Below are 18343 nucleotides of genomic sequence, written 5' to 3'. Positions count from 1 at the left end.
ATCTGTTTACATTAGGGGAATTAGGTAACAAGATCATCAGGATTCAACAATAATGATTGTTTTGCCAGTAGTTTCATTTAATAAATATTTTAATAAAGTATTTTAAATATTTATTTTAGAAATATTCATATTTTTCTAAACAAAAATTATTTTTTTCTTTAGAACTACAAAACAACAAGCTGGAAATTATACAGCTTTAATTTAACTCCATAAATTTCATGAACTTCTTCTGGAAAACAATGCATACATGTACAAGGCAAAACAGTACTAACAGGTTTGTAGTTATCAACATATATCACAAGTCATTTTTGTAGTTTCCACAAAACCTCATCCGTGTCAGCAAGCTAGATAACGCTGCTGTTGCAAATTTTGCTGATTTGTCACCAAGATATTTTGAAAAAGAAAAAACAATTATATATATATATATATATATATATATATATATATATATATATATATATAAACAGGATATATATATATATATATATATATATATATATATATATATATATATATATATATATATATAAACAGGATATATATATATATATATATATATATATATATATATATATATATATATATATATATATATATATATATATATATATATATATATATATATATATATATATATATATATATATATATATATATATATATATATATATAAACAGAATATATAAGCAAAACGTTTGAAAGTTAGCAAAGAATAGAAATGCATGTGTTTTGTACAAGTTCAAAGAACCCAAGATTTTCAGTATTTTACAATACAGTATTATTTATATACCATAGTATTAATATGTTCATATTAACTTGATTTTAGTTTAAGATTTAGTAATTTAGTATTTTATTTTAGGTTTTGTTTTTATTTCAGTTTTAGTCTGTTTAGTACTTCACCTTAAATTTGTTTATTTAAGGCACATTTCTAGTTTTTCAAGTTTAAGTTTAACCTTATAACTATATTTTATTTCAGCTTTATTTCAATTACAGAACATAATTTTTAATAGTAGAACAGAGCTTGAGAATTTAAAGAGACAGACAACAAAACTGCAGTGCGTGCTTATAATAAACAGAATGATAACATATGCTGGTGTGGACGTTAATATTGTTATCGTTATAGTTATCGTTCTTGGTGCATACGGGCCTTTACACTGGCCCTCGGCCTATATGTACACACAGTATATATACTGTAGGCATATATTTTTACTTTTTATAATGCATAAGGTTTTGTTGCACAGAGGAATGTTCTGAGTTCAATCAGCTCCATCAACAGCATGCCACAGAAAATCATTTTGACTCGTCATCCCTCAGTACCAACATGGTCCGCACAGAGACGGAAATCCACACGCTAGAATTAAGGCGGTAACCCATAACCAAAAGTCTTTCCACCTAAAACAGCAGTTCCACAACTAAAAGGACAAATTAGACAATCTCACGGCTCAAATAACACATATTAGCAGAAGAACCAATATAAGTGCTTTATCTAAAGTGCAAGCTGTACATTTTTGCTGTTGATAAGGTTGAACTTGAACCTGGAACATTCCTTGAAACCTGAGCTGCAAGACAAAAGCACAAAAGTAAATGTGCAAAAAAAAAAAATGCAGGCATGCGAGATATATTACACAAATAAGTGAAGATTGTTGTTTTACAATGTTTAACTGGTTTGTCTCAAAGTCTCTATATAGTGTGAAATGAAGCAGAAATTGGAGTTTCTGTCCCACTTTATTTAGTCACTATGAATCATCAGCTGACCTAGTTTATACATACACAACGTGTGAAGCAGAAGTCATGCTTGTTGATCATAAACTGTGGTATTATTGTGTATATGCTGAATATTGTATACTCCTGTTTCCAACCTGCAGTTAAAATGCTGATGTGACAGAAAGATCAAGAAGTCTTTTGCATCATGCAATACATCCCAAGACACTTAACAGAAACTTGAACCCATTTTATTGTAATAAATAAAAATATGTATATTTTAGAAATATAGATTTTCATAAACACTTAATATATTTTATATTAATAAATAATTTTAAAAAACCTTTCAAACCATCTAAAAATCATTTGAATTAACAAACCAACAAAATTAATGCAAAACAGGATATTAAACTATTGCTTATAAAGGAATAATACAGTTCAAATGCATCTTTATGACCATCAGCTTCAACCTGACTTTAGCTGGTAAAGTGTCTAAATGATTTTAAAACAAAAATGTATACTTTCATACACCTTGGAACTTGATAACCACCTTCATACAATCTGGTATTACACATGCTATTATAATAGCATAATGCCAGAATAAACATGGGCAGTATCACATTACATGTGCAGAAAAACAAATTATTTACCATAATATCGTGTACAAAAATATATGATAAAACCATAGTACTTTTGAACCAATACAGGTAAAACAACAGACTTTAAAAGCTTTAAATAACACGTTATAAGAGCTGTCACAATACGCAAACTCACCTAAGGACAGATGCATGCATTCAAAGAATAAAGACAACATGTCATGATGCGTGTTACATAACAGTCCCACCTTCACAGCATCAGGACCACAGGCACCCTCCTGTGCCCACTGTGGCCAAGGTGACCCGTATCCCTAATATTCTTCAGTCACACGTATGACAGCCCCCCAAAAAAGATGCTGTCTCATCCAGCAAACATATGGCACAGACTGTAACCTGACAAGCAAACTCAGACCATGTGCTTGCTGTTCCCAACTACACAATGCAACTTCCAGAAGCTCATAATGCAATATAAACACCCTGGACGTATTCGAACAAAAGATTGCGCATGCGCAGCGGTAGCATGTCAAAACAAGGCTTAAACATGAGAAGTTTAACAGTTGTCTTACTTTACAATGGTTGACACATCTCATCTATTGGTATTCCACTGGACTGGACTTCACTAATCGTTTCCGATATCCAGAAAACTTAAACCGGAACCCCGCCCGTTTTTAAGATCCATCCAATAGTGGGCGAGCACTTTGAAGACTGGCATTGCAAATAACCAATAGGCTCATGTAAATGACTTCCGCGAAGGGGACGAACGATCGACTGTGTTGAACGATGACCGACTAAACCAATCACATCGCTGCTCACTGTTCTCGGTGGAACCAGAGGGCCAATTGGAATCCTCACCGGTTTCGGTTTGAGGCTCAGCGTTGAGATTTTACAACGGGAATAGAATAACATTTTTGTACAATGGAACTTAGCATGACGTACGTTATTGTTTATATATTCAAAAAAATAAATTAAATTGTATATAAAAAATATTCAAATATTTTAAATACTATGCGTACAAGTATTAGTACTAAGTGTACATCTCCAATAAAAAAAAAAATAAAAAAAAAAAAAATATATATATATATATATATATATATTTTTTTTTTTTAATAGAGGATTCGGCTTTGCCTTAGTTTCTAAGCAAACAAATCAATAATAATATTTTAGTACAAATATTTTTATAATTAAAATATTTTAATTATTAGAAAAAAAAATGATTAGTCACTAAAATCATGAGGACTTGAAAAACTTCTTTCCACGGACACTGGGGTGAAGACCAGCGCAAAAAGAGCGACTTTACTGCCTCCTGGAGGCCAATTTATGAAATTGTCTGTTTGTCTGACCCTGTTAAAATGTAGGTTGTTTCCCTTGAAAAGCAAAAAGCAAAACAATGCATATACCACATAATCATGGATCAATTATTTTATTGTAGAAAAAATATTACACAAATTTTATGTGATATCAATTATAAAATCTAAGAGGTCATTAATGAGTATAATCTCCTAAATTATTTATAATCTGAATAAGTCTGACTAAAATCACATTCATAAATAACTGTAACTGCATGCTGATGATTCAACTTACATTTCAGTACAGAGTGAACATCAGCACTGAGATTGATTTTTGAAATGCTTTTACTAAGTGCATCGTAATCTCAGTATGGATTCCCATCCCATCAGTCTGCCAATAAAGCATGTACATAAGCCTACATTTCTGCATGCAACATTCAGAGTTCAGATGAGGTGATTCTGACTCACTAACTGGTTAAATAAGATATTTTAAAGTTCAGACTATAGACTTTTTAGCTTAAAGGTCTGTTACAGTCTCAGTGGCTTTGTGTTGTCAAGTAGAATCAAGTATCACTTACACAGAACCAGAAAAACCAGCCTGGTTTCCATATGGTATATCAATGCAGGAAAGCTGATCTGAGATCAGGGTCCATTGTTGACAGCAATGATCTTTGTCGCAAAACAGATCCGTCACAATCATTATTTTCATTTCGACACTTTGTAAACCAGTCCAGATCTGCTGTTATTCATAAACAGTTAGTTCAGAACACTACATAAAAGAGTGACCTATTAAGGCAATTTTGCATCAATGAGCACAGTCAATTAATTACTTAAGTAGGTTTGATTTCAGTAAATTTGCATGCATCCTATTTGTCATCTTTACTTTGTTTTACTACACTATCAGTCAAAAGTTCGGACACACTCCTTGTTACTATTTGCCACATTCTTGAAATAAAAGTCATTAAACTATGAAATAACACCATTGAAAGTAAAACCAAAAAATGTTTCAAAAAAAAAAAAAAATGTCTTATATTTAATCTTCTTCAAAAGTTAGCCACACTTTATATCTAGTTTATACTTTAAACCTAGTCATCGACCAATCAGTGTTATTTTAGTATTATTTACTACAGCATTTATCAATAATTTGAATTAGCTTTTATTTTATATTTTGATTTTAGTTTTTATTATAGTAATTGCTTTGTTAAACATTTGAAAACAAAACTGTTCGCTCCTATGACAAATTGCTTGTGATGTTTCTTATTTTCGAATAATAAAAGCGTCTGTTAAACGAATAAATGTAAACGTCTAAATCATATCTGGATATTTTCGCAAACAAAGAGGTGCATCCTGGGATAGGAGGAGTTTCAATGAACCCTACAACCTGGCTGAATTTCCTTCACTATCCAGTCTAACTTCATATGTAGGCAAAGCGTACCTTTGCCTTCACAGTTTATATCAAACATGTAAGCATAAGCCTATAAATCAAAAGATCATGAGAAACAAACTGAGGCAAGTGCGTCTAAACTTTTGACTGGTACTGTATATTTCGTCCATTTGTAAAAACAAACAAAAAAACACACGTTATTTGACCACTGCTCATAACACAAGCACCCATGTCAGCCCATGAAGTTCCTTTGACATCAGAGAGCTGCTAAACACCCTCAGTGGGACGTCACTGCGCGTTTGACCCCCATGACCCTGAAGGTGGTGTTGGCGATCTTCTCGTACAGCAAGAACATCAGCGCGGCAGTGAGGACCGTCTGAAGCAGCTTCGCCTCCAGGCCTTTAAACAATCCCAGCATGCCCCACTTCCTGCAGTAAATCAATCAACAAACGTTTGACAGGAGGAGTTCGGATGTCATAAGCAGCCAATAAATCACTTGACAACAACTTGTGTGACAGCTCAGCTACTAAAAATGAACAGCAGAGTGGAATATTTGCACTACACAGGCACACGAGTGAAATGTGTGTTATTGTACCTGACTCTATTGATGAGCAGATACATGACAGATCTCAGGCTGTTCAGGAGTTTGGACTGATCTGCCGGCTGCCCGTGCTGTCCGAACTGAACACAGATGAGGATGACACAGTTTAAACAGACCATATTATCATATCAGTACACAAACAAAATAAAAACTTAGAAAAGGTGTGATTCCCTGATGTCCAACAGTGGTTGTGAACTGGTGTGCGGCAGATCCGTTCTGATAGGGACAGCAGAGGTAAATCATGCTAAATGAATGCAAGCAAATGAAACTAACCATATATAACTGTGCATAGTTAAAGGGTTAGTTCACCCAAAAAAAAAAAAAAAAATTCTGTCATTAATTACTCATCCTCATGTTGTTCCAGATCTGTAAGGCTTTTCATCTTCGTAACACAAAGATTTTTTTTGATGAAATCTGAGAGATTTCTGTCCCTCCATTGACAGCTATGCAACCGAAACTTTGACACTTCAAAAAGTTCATAAAGAGATCGTAAAACTAATCCATATGAATTGAGCGGTTTAGTGCAAATTTACTGAAGAGACTTGATCGCTTTATATAATGAACAGATTGAATTTAGGTTTTTATTCACATATAAACATTGATCAGCAAACATAAGCCATGATCTTTCTCTATCAGTGCAAGTTGTGAAGTTAGTTTATATAGTTAGCAATATAGACTCAAACATACAAGGTCACATGTCATATTTACATGTAGTATATTTACACCTTATTTATATTACATATGATCTGTATATATTAATATTCATTGAAGCTAAATGCTTAATAACAACTGTTAAACTAAACGTGCTTGTGTGTAATGGATTAATAGAAATATAGATCATATACTTGTACAAATCATATATAAATCATAAAATTATTTTAAGTAATTATCATTAAAACCACACAATTTCATTGTTATATATTTGTTTTTACTATATAATGACCTTTAATTTGGAGGAAGAGAAACTGGGGGAGTGACTTTATTGCGTTGGGTGTGTCAGCGTCTCTTAGCTTACATTGGTTGGTATAATTTCAGTTTGAGATCTCTAACCCAGAACATAACCTGCCCCGGAGCAGGTTAGCCGTGGAGCGTAAGTTACCATGGCGATGAACACCGCTAAAAGCCAAGTCACTTTCATGGTACCTAAAACCCAGGATTGGCGCAAACTAATCTGAAACTTACCTGGCAAGCCAGCTAATCCAGCTTCATGGTACAGGCCCCTGATGTGTGAGCTGATGAATGTTTAATATGAGTAAAATCTAAATAGGTCACTGCTGCAGCGCGAAATGCGGCTGGAGGGCAAGGAAGTTTTTTTTCTATATAGGAATCCTATCACAAACTCAAAATTCTTATGTTTTGTGTCATTTATGGTTGCTCAAATCTGTCAAACCGAGCGTTTTGTGACTGATGATATGAAATGAATATGGATATACTTGCTTATCTTTTTTGTTTTTGACTTGGTTAAATATTCACATTCTTCATGGTATCGTTTGCCGGGAAGAGAAGCTATTTTAACCTATTGAATGATCATTTGGTGTTTTCACTTCAGTTTTGTAGAATTCCGTTCACAATGTTGATCTGGTTACCATGAGAACAGTGTCACGCGCTGCTGTTTCAGCCATCATATGGTAGAAAACTAAATAAATAAATAAAAATAAATAAATGTGTTCAACAAGCTGACAGAAGTCAATCTACACCGCGTTCCAAATTATTATGCAAGTGACATATCAGTAAGATTTCAGTAGAATAAACATTCAGATTTTAGTTTTTCTAATAAAATGTTTGTTTGTTTATTTATCCATGTCTTTTTAGATAACAGGTATCAATCTCAGACAAAATAATTTGCCAGATCTATGGAAACCCTACTTAGAGGTTGTTCCACATTATTAAGCAAGTCACAGTTCTCATGCAATATGGAGAGGAAGAAAGATCTTTCTGAAGATGAAAAGCATGAAATGGTGCAATGTTGTGCAAAAGGCATGAAAACAACTAATATTGTGTGAAACTGAATGGAGATTATCGAATTATCATAAGATTTGTGAGTGATTTAGAGCACAGCAGAACTCGGTCAGATAAAGGCTTATTAATAAAAGTTCCTGTCAAAAAAATTTATTGTATTAAAAGGGCAGCTATATAAAAAAGCCAGTGTTGAGCAGCAAACAGGTATTTGAAGCTGCTGGTGCCTCTGGAGTCTCAAGAAGCTCTCCATGCAGGCTGGCACTTGTGTGTAAAGATGCATTTTAACCACTTCAAACCAAACCTCACAAAGAGAAACATTTACAGTGGGTGTAGAAATACATGAAGACTCATTTTTTAAGTAGTTTTATTCACTGACTAATTCTGTACTACAATGGATGGTCTAAACGGATGGATTTCTGGATGGTTGGTGAATGGCCACCACATTCCAACAAGACTGCAACGTCAGCAAGGAGCTGGCGGGTGATGATTTGGGCTGGAATATTGGGAAGTGAGATGGAGGGTATTAAAATGACTTTTGCAAGATATGTGAAGTTCATAACTGGCCATTTTCAGCTATGGTATAAAAAGGAGGATAGTGCCTTCTGAAATGCAATGCACTATGCACTATCCCATGCTGCAAAAAAACACCACAGCAATAAAACTGTTTGAAAATGTATTTGTACACCCACTGTAAATGTTTCTCTTTGTGAGGTTTGGTTAGTGGTGTCTAAAATGCATCTTTACACACAACTGCCAGCCTGCATGGAGAGCTTCTTGAGACTCCAGAGACACCAGGAGCTTCAAATACCTGTTTGCTGCTCAACACTGGCTTTTTTATAGCTGCCCTTTTAATACAATTAATTTTTTGACAGGAACTTTCATTAATAAGCCTTTATCTGACCGAGTTCTGCTGTGCTCTAAATCACTCACAAATCTTATGATAATTCGATAATCTCCATTCAGTTTCACACAATATTAGTTGTTTTCATGCCTTTTGCACAACATTGCACCATTTCATGCTTTTCATCTTCAGAAAGATCTTTCTTCCTCCCCATATTGCATGAGAACTGTGACTTGCTTAATAATGTGGAACAACCTCTTTAAGTAGAGTTTCTATAGATCTGGCAAATTATTTTGTCTGAGATTGATACCTGTTATCTAAAAAGACATGGATAAATAAACAAACAAACATTTTCTTAGAAAAACTAAAATCTGAATGTTTATTCTACTGAAATCTTACTGATATGTCACTTGCATAATAATTTGGAAAGCAGTGTATTTCTTTGTTGGAAGGGTGAATACGGAAAAAGGCGTAGCGCTAGATCACAGTCCAAACAAAGACTTATACATACAGTTTCTGATGGTGCGTAGATCCAAAGATAACTCCAAAAGCCAAAATAATGAAAGATCCACACACTCTGCACTTGCACTTTTTGTGACCTCTGGACAATAAATTTGTGGGAGCTTTTGTGACTTCATTCTCGTGTGCGGATCTTTCATTATTTTGTTGGAAGGGTGTAAATGTAACTGTAATTTTAATGTTGTCTTTGTAAACATTCACTTTCCCATATGACCACGGAGGAGAATCAGAGGGTCACATTCAGCGGACAAACATTGACACACTATTTTTTTGTATTTATTTAAAAAAATGTCAACCAAAATCAAACCCATAGAAGCTCATGAACAGGTTTGAAGTGGCTGTGTGCAAGTTATGCTCATTCACAAGCGGGATGAGAGTTATACTTGCAAATGTAATGTTAATTATTAAATCAAACAATATACAACACTTTCAGAAACACTAAGATATGTGATTATTTTATTGAGTGATAGGGAGTGGGTTCAATCAGTGACATTATTAGATTTGCTATACGGCGTCTTCCCGTCACCTCCTCAACCTTCTTCCCTTAGTGTTTTTACGTAGAAAAGGCGAAAATTGTATTACACCGTCCATTTTTTCCCTGAACGATGATGTGAGCTCCTGTTGCAATTCTCAATTCAGACCTACAATGGTGACATTTTTCACAATCACGACAGAAAAGCAAAACACTGCCCTTAAAGGGATAGTTCACCCAAAAATGAAAATTTGATGTTTATCTGCTTACCCCCAGCGCATCCAAGATGTAGGTGACTTTGTTTCTTCAGTCGAACACAAATGATGATTTTTAACTCCAACCGTTGCCATCTGTCAGTCAAATAATGCTAGTGGATGGGAACTTCTACTATAAGAGTAGCTCAGAGATAGCTCTCATTGAAGTATAAGCGCAAGACATCACTGCTGCTGTCAGAGCGCGATCAGACCTCACTAAGTGATTGCTGAATGCAGTTGGACATAGTGGTGTATTAGAGTTAAAAAATTATATAAATACTGTTCGGTTTATCAAACAAACCGATCATTTCGTGTCTTAGGACATCAATGTGTCGTCACGAGCCGCAGGGTTTAATTTGGACTTGTCTATGCAAGTTTTATTTACTCTTATAGTAGAAGTTCCCATCCACTAGCATTATTTGACTGACAGACGGCAACGGTTGGAGTTAAAAATCATCATTTGTGTTCGACTGAAGAAACAAAGTCACCTACATCTTGGATGCGCTGGGGGTAAACAGATAAACATCAAATTTTCATTTTTAGGTGAACTATCTAGCCTGACTTCGTCATACTCATATTCTAGGCAGAATGTGAGTCTGATACCGCTCCATTGCACTTGAATTATGGGGCGTGTCTTAACCGAACCAGTAAAAAAAAAAAAACTCTGCACTCAATTGGATAGACCTACAACCAATCAGAGCAACGCAGTAAGTGACGTATGTTGAACTTGTACTTAAACTTTTGCCGAATCCCGTTGGAAGGACGGCAAACACATCTTTCCCATCGACAAATGCCTTGATTGCGGTTCTTTGTTCGTCTTTTAAAATTAATGCGCTGTCGATTTCTTTTATTACAGACGTGATAGCGGAATCTAAACATCTTACTTCTCCAGCTGCAGTCATCGTTGGTGAAAACCAATTCAACCCAAGCGCTCTTTGATGACGTGGGTGGTTACGTAACCGCAGATAGCCTGTCCATCATCGATTAAAGCCCGCCCTGGCAATTTGATTGGCTCTGCCTTCTGGGAGCCGAGCATAATTACTCCACAATGGATCGAGTCCAGACCGAACTTCCCGTCCAAAAAATTTTGTGGGCGGGGTTCGGGCTGGCACCCAGGCTATGAACTATCCCTTTAAAGGGATAGTTTCACCATTATCTATCAAGGGATAGTTTCATCATTTACTTACTCTCAAGTTGTTCCAAACCTGTATAAATGTCTTTGTTCTGTTGAACACAAAGGAAGATATTTTGAAGAATGTGTTAAACTGAACAGTTTTAGGGCACCACTGACTGCCACAGTATTTCTTTTCCTACTATGGAAGTCAATGGTGCCCCAAAGTGGCCTGGTTACAAACTTTCAGCAAAATATCTTCCTTTGTGCTCAGAAGAACAACGAAATTTATACCAGTTTGGAACAACTTGAGGGTGAGTAAATGATGACAGAATTTTCATTTTTGGGTGAACTATCCCTTTAACGTTACTAGCAGAAAGGCAGCGTGATATAAACAAACCAGGCTAGAACTGAACACTGCATGACGGCAGCTTCATATTCTTTATATCTACATCCTCGATGGCAGGCAAGTCTTTCAATTCAGTAGAAAAATCGCTCCTCTTCATAACATAAGAATCACGTCCAACATATGTTGTGATTTTCTGTTTATGCCTTTCTAAACCAGCACAGTACAGACTTTTCTCCATCTCTTCCATTCTAATTTTCACTTCTTGCCCTACCTGAATTTTGCGCGTCACCAAAACCACGTGATTGCAAACAACCTATTCAATTTGTTCATCATATAAAATGATCAAGTCTCTTCAGAAAATGTGGACTAAACCGCTCAATTCATATGGATTAGTTTTACGATCTCTTTATGAACTTTTTGAAGCGTCAAAGTGGTAGTTGTGTGGACTGTCAATGGAGGGACAGAAAGTTCTCAGATTTCATCAAAAAGATCTTCATTTATGTTTCGAAGAAGAACGAAAGTCTTACAGGTTTGGAACGACATGAGGGTGAGTAATTAATGACAGAAATTTCATTTTTGGGTGAACTATCTCAAGACAGCTAAATAAATTAAAAGGGTGGCGACAAGGCTTCCCTCACTTATCTTTTGGTATTGACGTCGGTGGTCACGTGTCCAAACAAACTGTACAGGATTTTGGTGCAAATTCATCTATATATACATGGTTTGATTGAACACATGACCACTTTTTTATTTAGCCTTTATTACCAATGTTATTAAAATGTAATTTATTCCTGTGATCAAAGCTGAATTTTCAGCATCATTACTCCAGTCTTCAGTGTCACATGATCCTCCAGAAATCATTCTAATATGATGATTTGCTGCTTATGATGCTTATGCTTGATTATTATCAATGTTAAAAAAAAACAGTTGTGCTGCTTAATATTTTTGTGAAAAACATAATTTTTTTCTATGGTGAATAGAAATTTCTTAAGAACAGCTATTTTTTTATAACAATGTAAAATCAATTCATTGCTGAATAAAAGTATTTGTCACTTTGTCGTATGGACTACTTCCCCATGACCCTAATGGATATCTTTCAAAGAATAACATTTCTTTTGAAAAAGTATTATTTTATTTCAAAATGTATTTCTTAGTGATCCCATATATGAGACCTGCTGGGGTAAATATAATACAAAAGTATTGTGGTCTTACCCGTAGAACAGACTGAACCGTCTGTAGTGGGTAGGTTATGGTGGTTGCTATGGCTTTAGCAATGGCTCCAATAAGAAACACCTCCACCGAGGACAGCTATTAACAGAATCATAGTGAAACATATTAATTCATTAAAGAGATAGTTTACCCTAAAATGAAAATTAAGCCATAATTTATTCACCCTGGTGTTGTTCTAATGCCCTTCTTTCTTTTATGGACCACAAAAGGAGAATTTTTAAAAAATGTCCCGCTCGTGCTTGTCCATATAATGACAGTGAATAGCGACCAGCATTAAGCTTTTTAAAAAAGATGCAAAAGTATCAAAGAATGATCCCATGCGACACGCACCATATATTCCAAGTGTTCTGGGGGTATACAATATGGATCGTAATGTATTTAACGAAAATCCAGACCTTGGCTGTTGGATTTCTCTGCATGGTGACATGATGTGTGCGTTCATAAGACCCTGTTAGCACCCCAGTTCACTCCGTATCACCCAGAAAAAGCACACAAGCTCTGAGAAAACAAGATTAACAAAAGCGCGACACAAAATACAACTAAAAATCCCCAAAAAAGTATCCATCTCAGTTTGTCTGATGACATGAGAATGACAGTTGACAGATGTGAACGCAATAATATTCACCTGAGAGAAGAAGGTACATGGATTGTATTTCACTTTGCGCTATTTCACTTTTCGGCCAAGGTCAAGAATTTAGTTAAACAATACATTACTTTTCATATCGTAAACACCCAGAACACTTGGAAAATATGGCGCGTGTCGCATGGGATCATTCTGTGATCATTTTGCGTCTTTTTTAAAAAGCTTGATGCTGGTCGCTATTCACTGTCATTATATGGACAAGCACAAGCGGGACATTTTTTAAAAATTCTCCTTTTGTGGTCCATAAAAGAAAGAAGGGCATTAGAACAACACCAGGGGGAGTAAATGATGACTTCATTTTCATTTTAGGGTAAACCATTCCTTTAAATGTAAAGGTTAGTTTAACAAAAATGACAATTCTGTCTTTTTTCAAGGAAACCAAACATGTGCGCCTCGCCTAGTTTGAATATGTGATAGTGTGAAATGTGAACAAGATTTAAGGTTATTATGGAGAAGAATTTTGAGCCTGTTCCTCCCACAAAGGCTTTAGAAGACCTGAATAGTGCACAAAATCTTTTATGTAGCTGTTCTGTACTTATTGAAGCTTGTCAAACCGTGGTCACTGTACACTTTATTCATATGTAAAAGAGCTGCGAGTGCACACATTTTTCATTTCATTTCCACAGAAGAAAGAAAGTCAAGGGTTTGGACATGACATGTGTGGGTAATTTAATACACTGCACATTTAACACAGAGGAAACAGTACATTAAATTTAAACCAAAAAGCCTGATTTGTATTTAAACTGCAATGGAACTTCAATGGAATCTGAATGTTCTGTGACATCATGCATGGTTGCCAAGGAGTTGCATAATCTTATTGCTAGGTTACTATGGAAATAATGCACGTCTAAAGCCATGTGTGGAGTCGTTTACTCATACTCGACAGATGCTCGCTCATGAGTGCTGATCTGAATGGGCAAATCCACTCTAACATTTCTAATCATCATCTCCACGCTCTATAATATCAGAAATGCTGCAGTTACTGTTTCCCAGGAAACAGAGATCTTGTGAATAGACTCGTCTGTTTATTCATATGCTGTCATTATTGGGTCTGCTGAGAAAAGCTTCTAAATGAAGATAATTCAAAGTTGTAAGATTACTGCATTAGCATTAAAATTGTATCTAAAACTGTTTCAGACTATGAACATTAAAAACCCAAAAAGTCTGTTTTTGAATAAGCAGTCAAACCTCTCTGTTCACGCCCCTCAGGAGATGCCTTTTCAGACCCTCATAGATCATGAACTGCACAGCTGGATTGAGCACCAGCAGCAGGGAGGGAAACGTCCCATTCCATAACGCTCCCACTCCTTCCTGCTGCATGATCTGTACAAACGCATCTAAAGAGAGACAGATCAACTAATGATATCACTGGACACACATTTTACTTAAAGGGAATTAAATTAATATCATGTCTGATACTGTATCTTTTACCCATAATTCCTTTGTAGTGTGTGGGCTGTATGTCCTCATTTCTGAATTTCGCCCCCTGCAGTTTCAGTCTGGTATTGACGACCCAGAGTGGAGTGGTCACAAGAACATTCACTACACCTGAAGGCAGACAGTTAGCTTCATTTTAGTCCAAGCACAAGCTACATGCATACATGAAAACATGAAAAAAATCTGATGTTCACCACTGCCAGCAGACGTGTATATGTTCTGCCATAAAAAAAAATTAAATGTAAAAATGCAAAAATTATTTAAATATATACTGGTCTAAAGTTTGAAATAATTAAGATTAATTAATATATTTAAAATAATTTTAATTAATATCATTAAAATAACTATTGTAATATATTTTAAAATGTAATTTATTCCTGTGATGGTAAAGCTGAATTTTCAGCATCATTACTCCAGTCTTCAGTGTCACATGATCCTTCAGAAATCATTCTGAGATGATGAATTGATGCTCAAGAAACATTTCTAATTATTATCAATGTTAAAAACAGCTGTTCTGCTTAATATTTAGGTGGCCGAAATGCAACGGCCTTATATGTCGGCGTGCTGCCCACGAGGCTATCGGCACCAACAGAAAACAGTTATTTTAAATGCTAATAATATTTCATAATAAAACTGTTTTTACTGTAATTTTGATCAACTAAATGCAGTCTTGGTGAGCATATAAGACTTTTTTCAAAAACATTAAAAAATCTTAATTATTCCAAACTTTTGACCGCTAGTGTACAGGGGCCGGTTGCACCAGCTGTGTGTAAGTTACAACGTAACCTAGTTTTGATGTAAATGGGCACTAAGTTACAACTTACGCACTACTAAATATTTTTGTGTTACACCATTAAACTTAGTTGAAGCATAACTCATACGTATACACTAAATATTTACAGAAGCCTCCAGTCAGGAGTAACGGTTGGAATAAAATATCAGACTGACTGAACTGCATCAATAAGCTCTTGTTTTACCTGACAGATTTCATTCTTTACACATATATGATGCTGCTGACATTTACACTCTCTTACATTTTAAGAGAGAAAACATTATGTGAACAAATTTCTGTTAGCCACTTTCCAACGCGAACCCGTCCTAAACAGCATGCCGTTGTGTGCATCGGTCCCATCACTCTGTGTTGTGCATGTCAAATAAAATCAGTCATAATCAATAAATTTCATTTCTTATGTTTTTTTGTATCAGTATTTATTTATTGATCCTTATTAATTTAGTTTCAAATAAAGTTTCTGAATGTTATTTACATATAAAAACATATTCATGATTAAGTAGGCTATTGTATTTAACGGAAACTTATTTTTACTGTTAGCTACGTGAGGCAAAATAAGTCAGAATGAAGGATAAACTGAAATTCACAGCATTTCAACAACTTCTGCTAAGGTATTTGAAGGATCACTGAGGGTAAACGTTATATTATGCTACTACGCATTACTTTACGGAGAATTACAAGCTACTAGCTACATTCTGCCTTAAGAACAAATGGTGCAACCGAATAAAGTACAGAGTTAGTTACAAACTAGCTAGTAGTTACTAAGCCGCTAGTGAGGAATTTACGTTCCAATTTAAGAAAGAACTTATGAACGGCTGGTGCAACACTACCCAGGTGTGTATGCATCATAATTGACTAAATAATATAAGAAAAAAAATAAAATATATATATATATATATATATATATATATATATATATATATATATATATATATATATATATTTACATATTTATTTATTTATTTATTAAATATTTATAACTATTTTTCAAATAAGCAAACCTGCAGCAATGCCAATGACGAGGTCTCGCCCTGGCGTTGACCTCTGACCTTGCAGCCAGGTGGCCTTCAGACTATGGAAACAATAGAAGTAGACGAAGTTTGAGCAACAGAGGCTGCAGATTACTGGAAACCAGCCTCTATATGGAGCTAACCTGGAGAGAGAGAGAGAGAGAGAGTTAAAAAAAAGTTTTGTCACTGGTTATGCTTGCAACCTGAAATGAAAAAGACTGTGGCTTAGATGATGGCACAAAAAACAAACCAATGCATGTGAAATAACTTACAGACCCTCCTCCTTGATGATCTCTGACAGAATGGCTGGAGTAGATTTGGCTTTCCGCTTGTCATCAACTGCACAGAAACAGAAAGAAATGTGGTCACGTGTTTTAACAGAACAGAAGGGGAAAAAAGAAAATCAAACAAACTCATGTGTTTCACTTTTTACCTTGCAGCCGGAGCCGAGCTGTGTCGAGAGGAAAGAAAACAGTCATTGCTGTAACACTGCCCTGCAAACAAATACTTGTATTATTTTAATTGTATTATATATATATATATATATATATATATATATATATATGTACAGTACAGTCCAAAAGTTTGGAACCACTAAGATTTTTAATGTTTTTAAAAGAAGTTTCGTCTGCTCACCAAGGCTACATTTATTTAATTAAAAATACAGTAAAAAACAGTAATATTGTGAAATATTATTACAATTTAAAATAACTGTGTACTATTTAAATATATTTGACAAAGTAATTTATTCCTGTGATGCAAAGCTGAATTTTCAGCATCGTTACTCCAGTCTTCAGTGTCACATGATCCTTCAGAAATCATTCTAATATGCTGATCTGCTGCTCAATAAACATTTATGATTATTTTCAATGTTGAAAACAGTTGTGTACTTTTTTTTTCAGGATTCCTTGATGAATAGAAAGTTCAAAAGAACAGCATTTATCTGAAATACAAAGCTTCTGTAGCATTATACACTACCGTTCAAAAGTTTGGGGTCAGTAAGAATTTTTATTTTTATTTTTTTGAAAAGAAATTAAAGAAATGAATACTTTTATTCAGCAAGGATGCATTAAATCAATCAAAAGTGGCAGTAAAGACATTTATAATGTTACAAAAGATTAGATTTCAGATAAACACTGTTCTTTTGAACTTTCTATTCATCAAATAATCCTGAAAAAAAATATTGTACACAAATATTTTGTACAATTGTACACATTAAATGTTTCTTGAGCAGCAGATCAGCATATTAGAATGATTTCTGAAGGATCATGTGACACTGAAGACTGGAGTAACGATGCTGAAAATTCAGCTTTGCATCACAGGAATAAATTACTTTGTCAAACATATTCAAATAGAAAACAGTTATTTTAAATTGTAATAATATTTCACAATATTACTGTTTTTTACTGTATTTTTAATTAAATAAATGTAGCCTTGGTGAGCAGACGAAACTTCTTTTAAAAACATTAAAAATCTTAGTGGTTCCAAACTTTTGGACTGTACTGTATATATATCCTACTATATTCATAAGTGTAAATTCACCATATTATTACCATATTCACCATATTTTGCCACATTTAATATGCTGACTTTAAAGGTACAAAGCAAAAAAGCCACATTTTATGAGGACTTATTGATTGCTTTATAATTATTTCAATGTATTTACTTTTCCTCGAATTGTTTTTACTGCTGTCATGCAGCAGGTGGAGGTCAGAAAAGCAGATAAAAGTGCGATAACTCCACATGTGTCATAATTCAAAAAGCCGTCAGTCATATAAGAACCCCACAGACATAACGTGATCAAGTAAAGCTGTGTTTTTACCATCGCACCGGCGACTGCATGCACGAGACTCTCGTATGAAAAAACATCCATGAGTTTCATATCTTTAGATCCCATCCTCGCAGACTACAAGGTGCAACTGCAAGGATACTTTCTTTTTATTGCTTATTTAGATTACAAACAATGAATATGATTTCTGAGTTCAAAATTGGGAAATGATACACAGCTCCAGAGAAGATTTCCCTGTCAACATCAAGCTGATCAACTTCCGGGTCCGTTTGAGCCAATGAAAAAGCTTATAGATATTTCCTAAACGATGATTGGACAAAAGTTGTTCTTGACCTCGTGTTGTGTAGACAATCACAAACGCAAACGCTCCC

General features: G+C 34.7%; 2 protein-coding genes across 9 annotated transcripts in view; both read right to left on the bottom strand.

Moving 5' to 3' along the window:
- Nucleotides 1–2991, bottom strand: part of mrtfaa (myocardin related transcription factor Aa) — a 61401-nt gene extending 58410 nt beyond the window's left edge. For 2 of the 8 annotated variants that reach the window (XM_048199049.1, XM_048199067.1), the window contains exon 1: nucleotides 2864–2991. The gene's annotated coding sequence lies outside the window, so the exon portion shown is untranslated. Of the gene's footprint in view, nucleotides 1–2475; nucleotides 2495–2545; nucleotides 2769–2863 lie in introns of those variants that run through there. The other 6 variants (XM_048199010.1, XM_048199001.1, XM_048199040.1 and 3 more) reach the window with 3 other exon arrangements.
- Nucleotides 2992–3639: 648 nt separating this feature from the next.
- Nucleotides 3640–18245, bottom strand: slc25a17 (solute carrier family 25 member 17). Its single transcript, XM_048198988.1, has 9 exons — nucleotides 18006–18245; nucleotides 16617–16677; nucleotides 16456–16522; nucleotides 16175–16326; nucleotides 14378–14494; nucleotides 14135–14283; nucleotides 12286–12381; nucleotides 5563–5648; nucleotides 3640–5395 (listed from the first exon to the last, which is right to left on the bottom strand). Exons 1-9 carry the CDS (start codon nucleotides 18078–18080, stop codon nucleotides 5245–5247), a joined length of 954 nt encoding a protein of 317 aa, XP_048054945.1. The 5' UTR covers nucleotides 18081–18245; the 3' UTR covers nucleotides 3640–5244.
- Nucleotides 18246–18343: the final 98 nt, after the last annotated feature.

This window comes from Megalobrama amblycephala, linkage group LG1, assembly GCF_018812025.1.
Source record: "Megalobrama amblycephala isolate DHTTF-2021 linkage group LG1, ASM1881202v1, whole genome shotgun sequence".
Taxonomy (NCBI): domain Eukaryota; kingdom Metazoa; phylum Chordata; class Actinopteri; order Cypriniformes; family Xenocyprididae; genus Megalobrama; species Megalobrama amblycephala.
Note: the sequence above shows the minus strand (reverse complement) of the source record. Positions and strands in the feature narration are given on the sequence as shown.

Coding starts and splice junctions, on each gene's coding strand:
- slc25a17 (XM_048198988.1), bottom strand. CDS start 18,080: ATGGGATCTAAAGATATGAAACTCATGGATGTTTTTTCATACGAGAGT. Junction 16,678..18,005: donor ATGCAGTCGCCGGTGCGATG/GTAAAAACACAG, acceptor ATTTGTTTGCAG/GGCAGTGTTACAGCAATGAC. Junction 12,382..14,134: donor TGAGGGGCGTGAACAGAGAG/GTTTGACTGCTT, acceptor TTCTGTTAATAG/CTGTCCTCGGTGGAGGTGTT.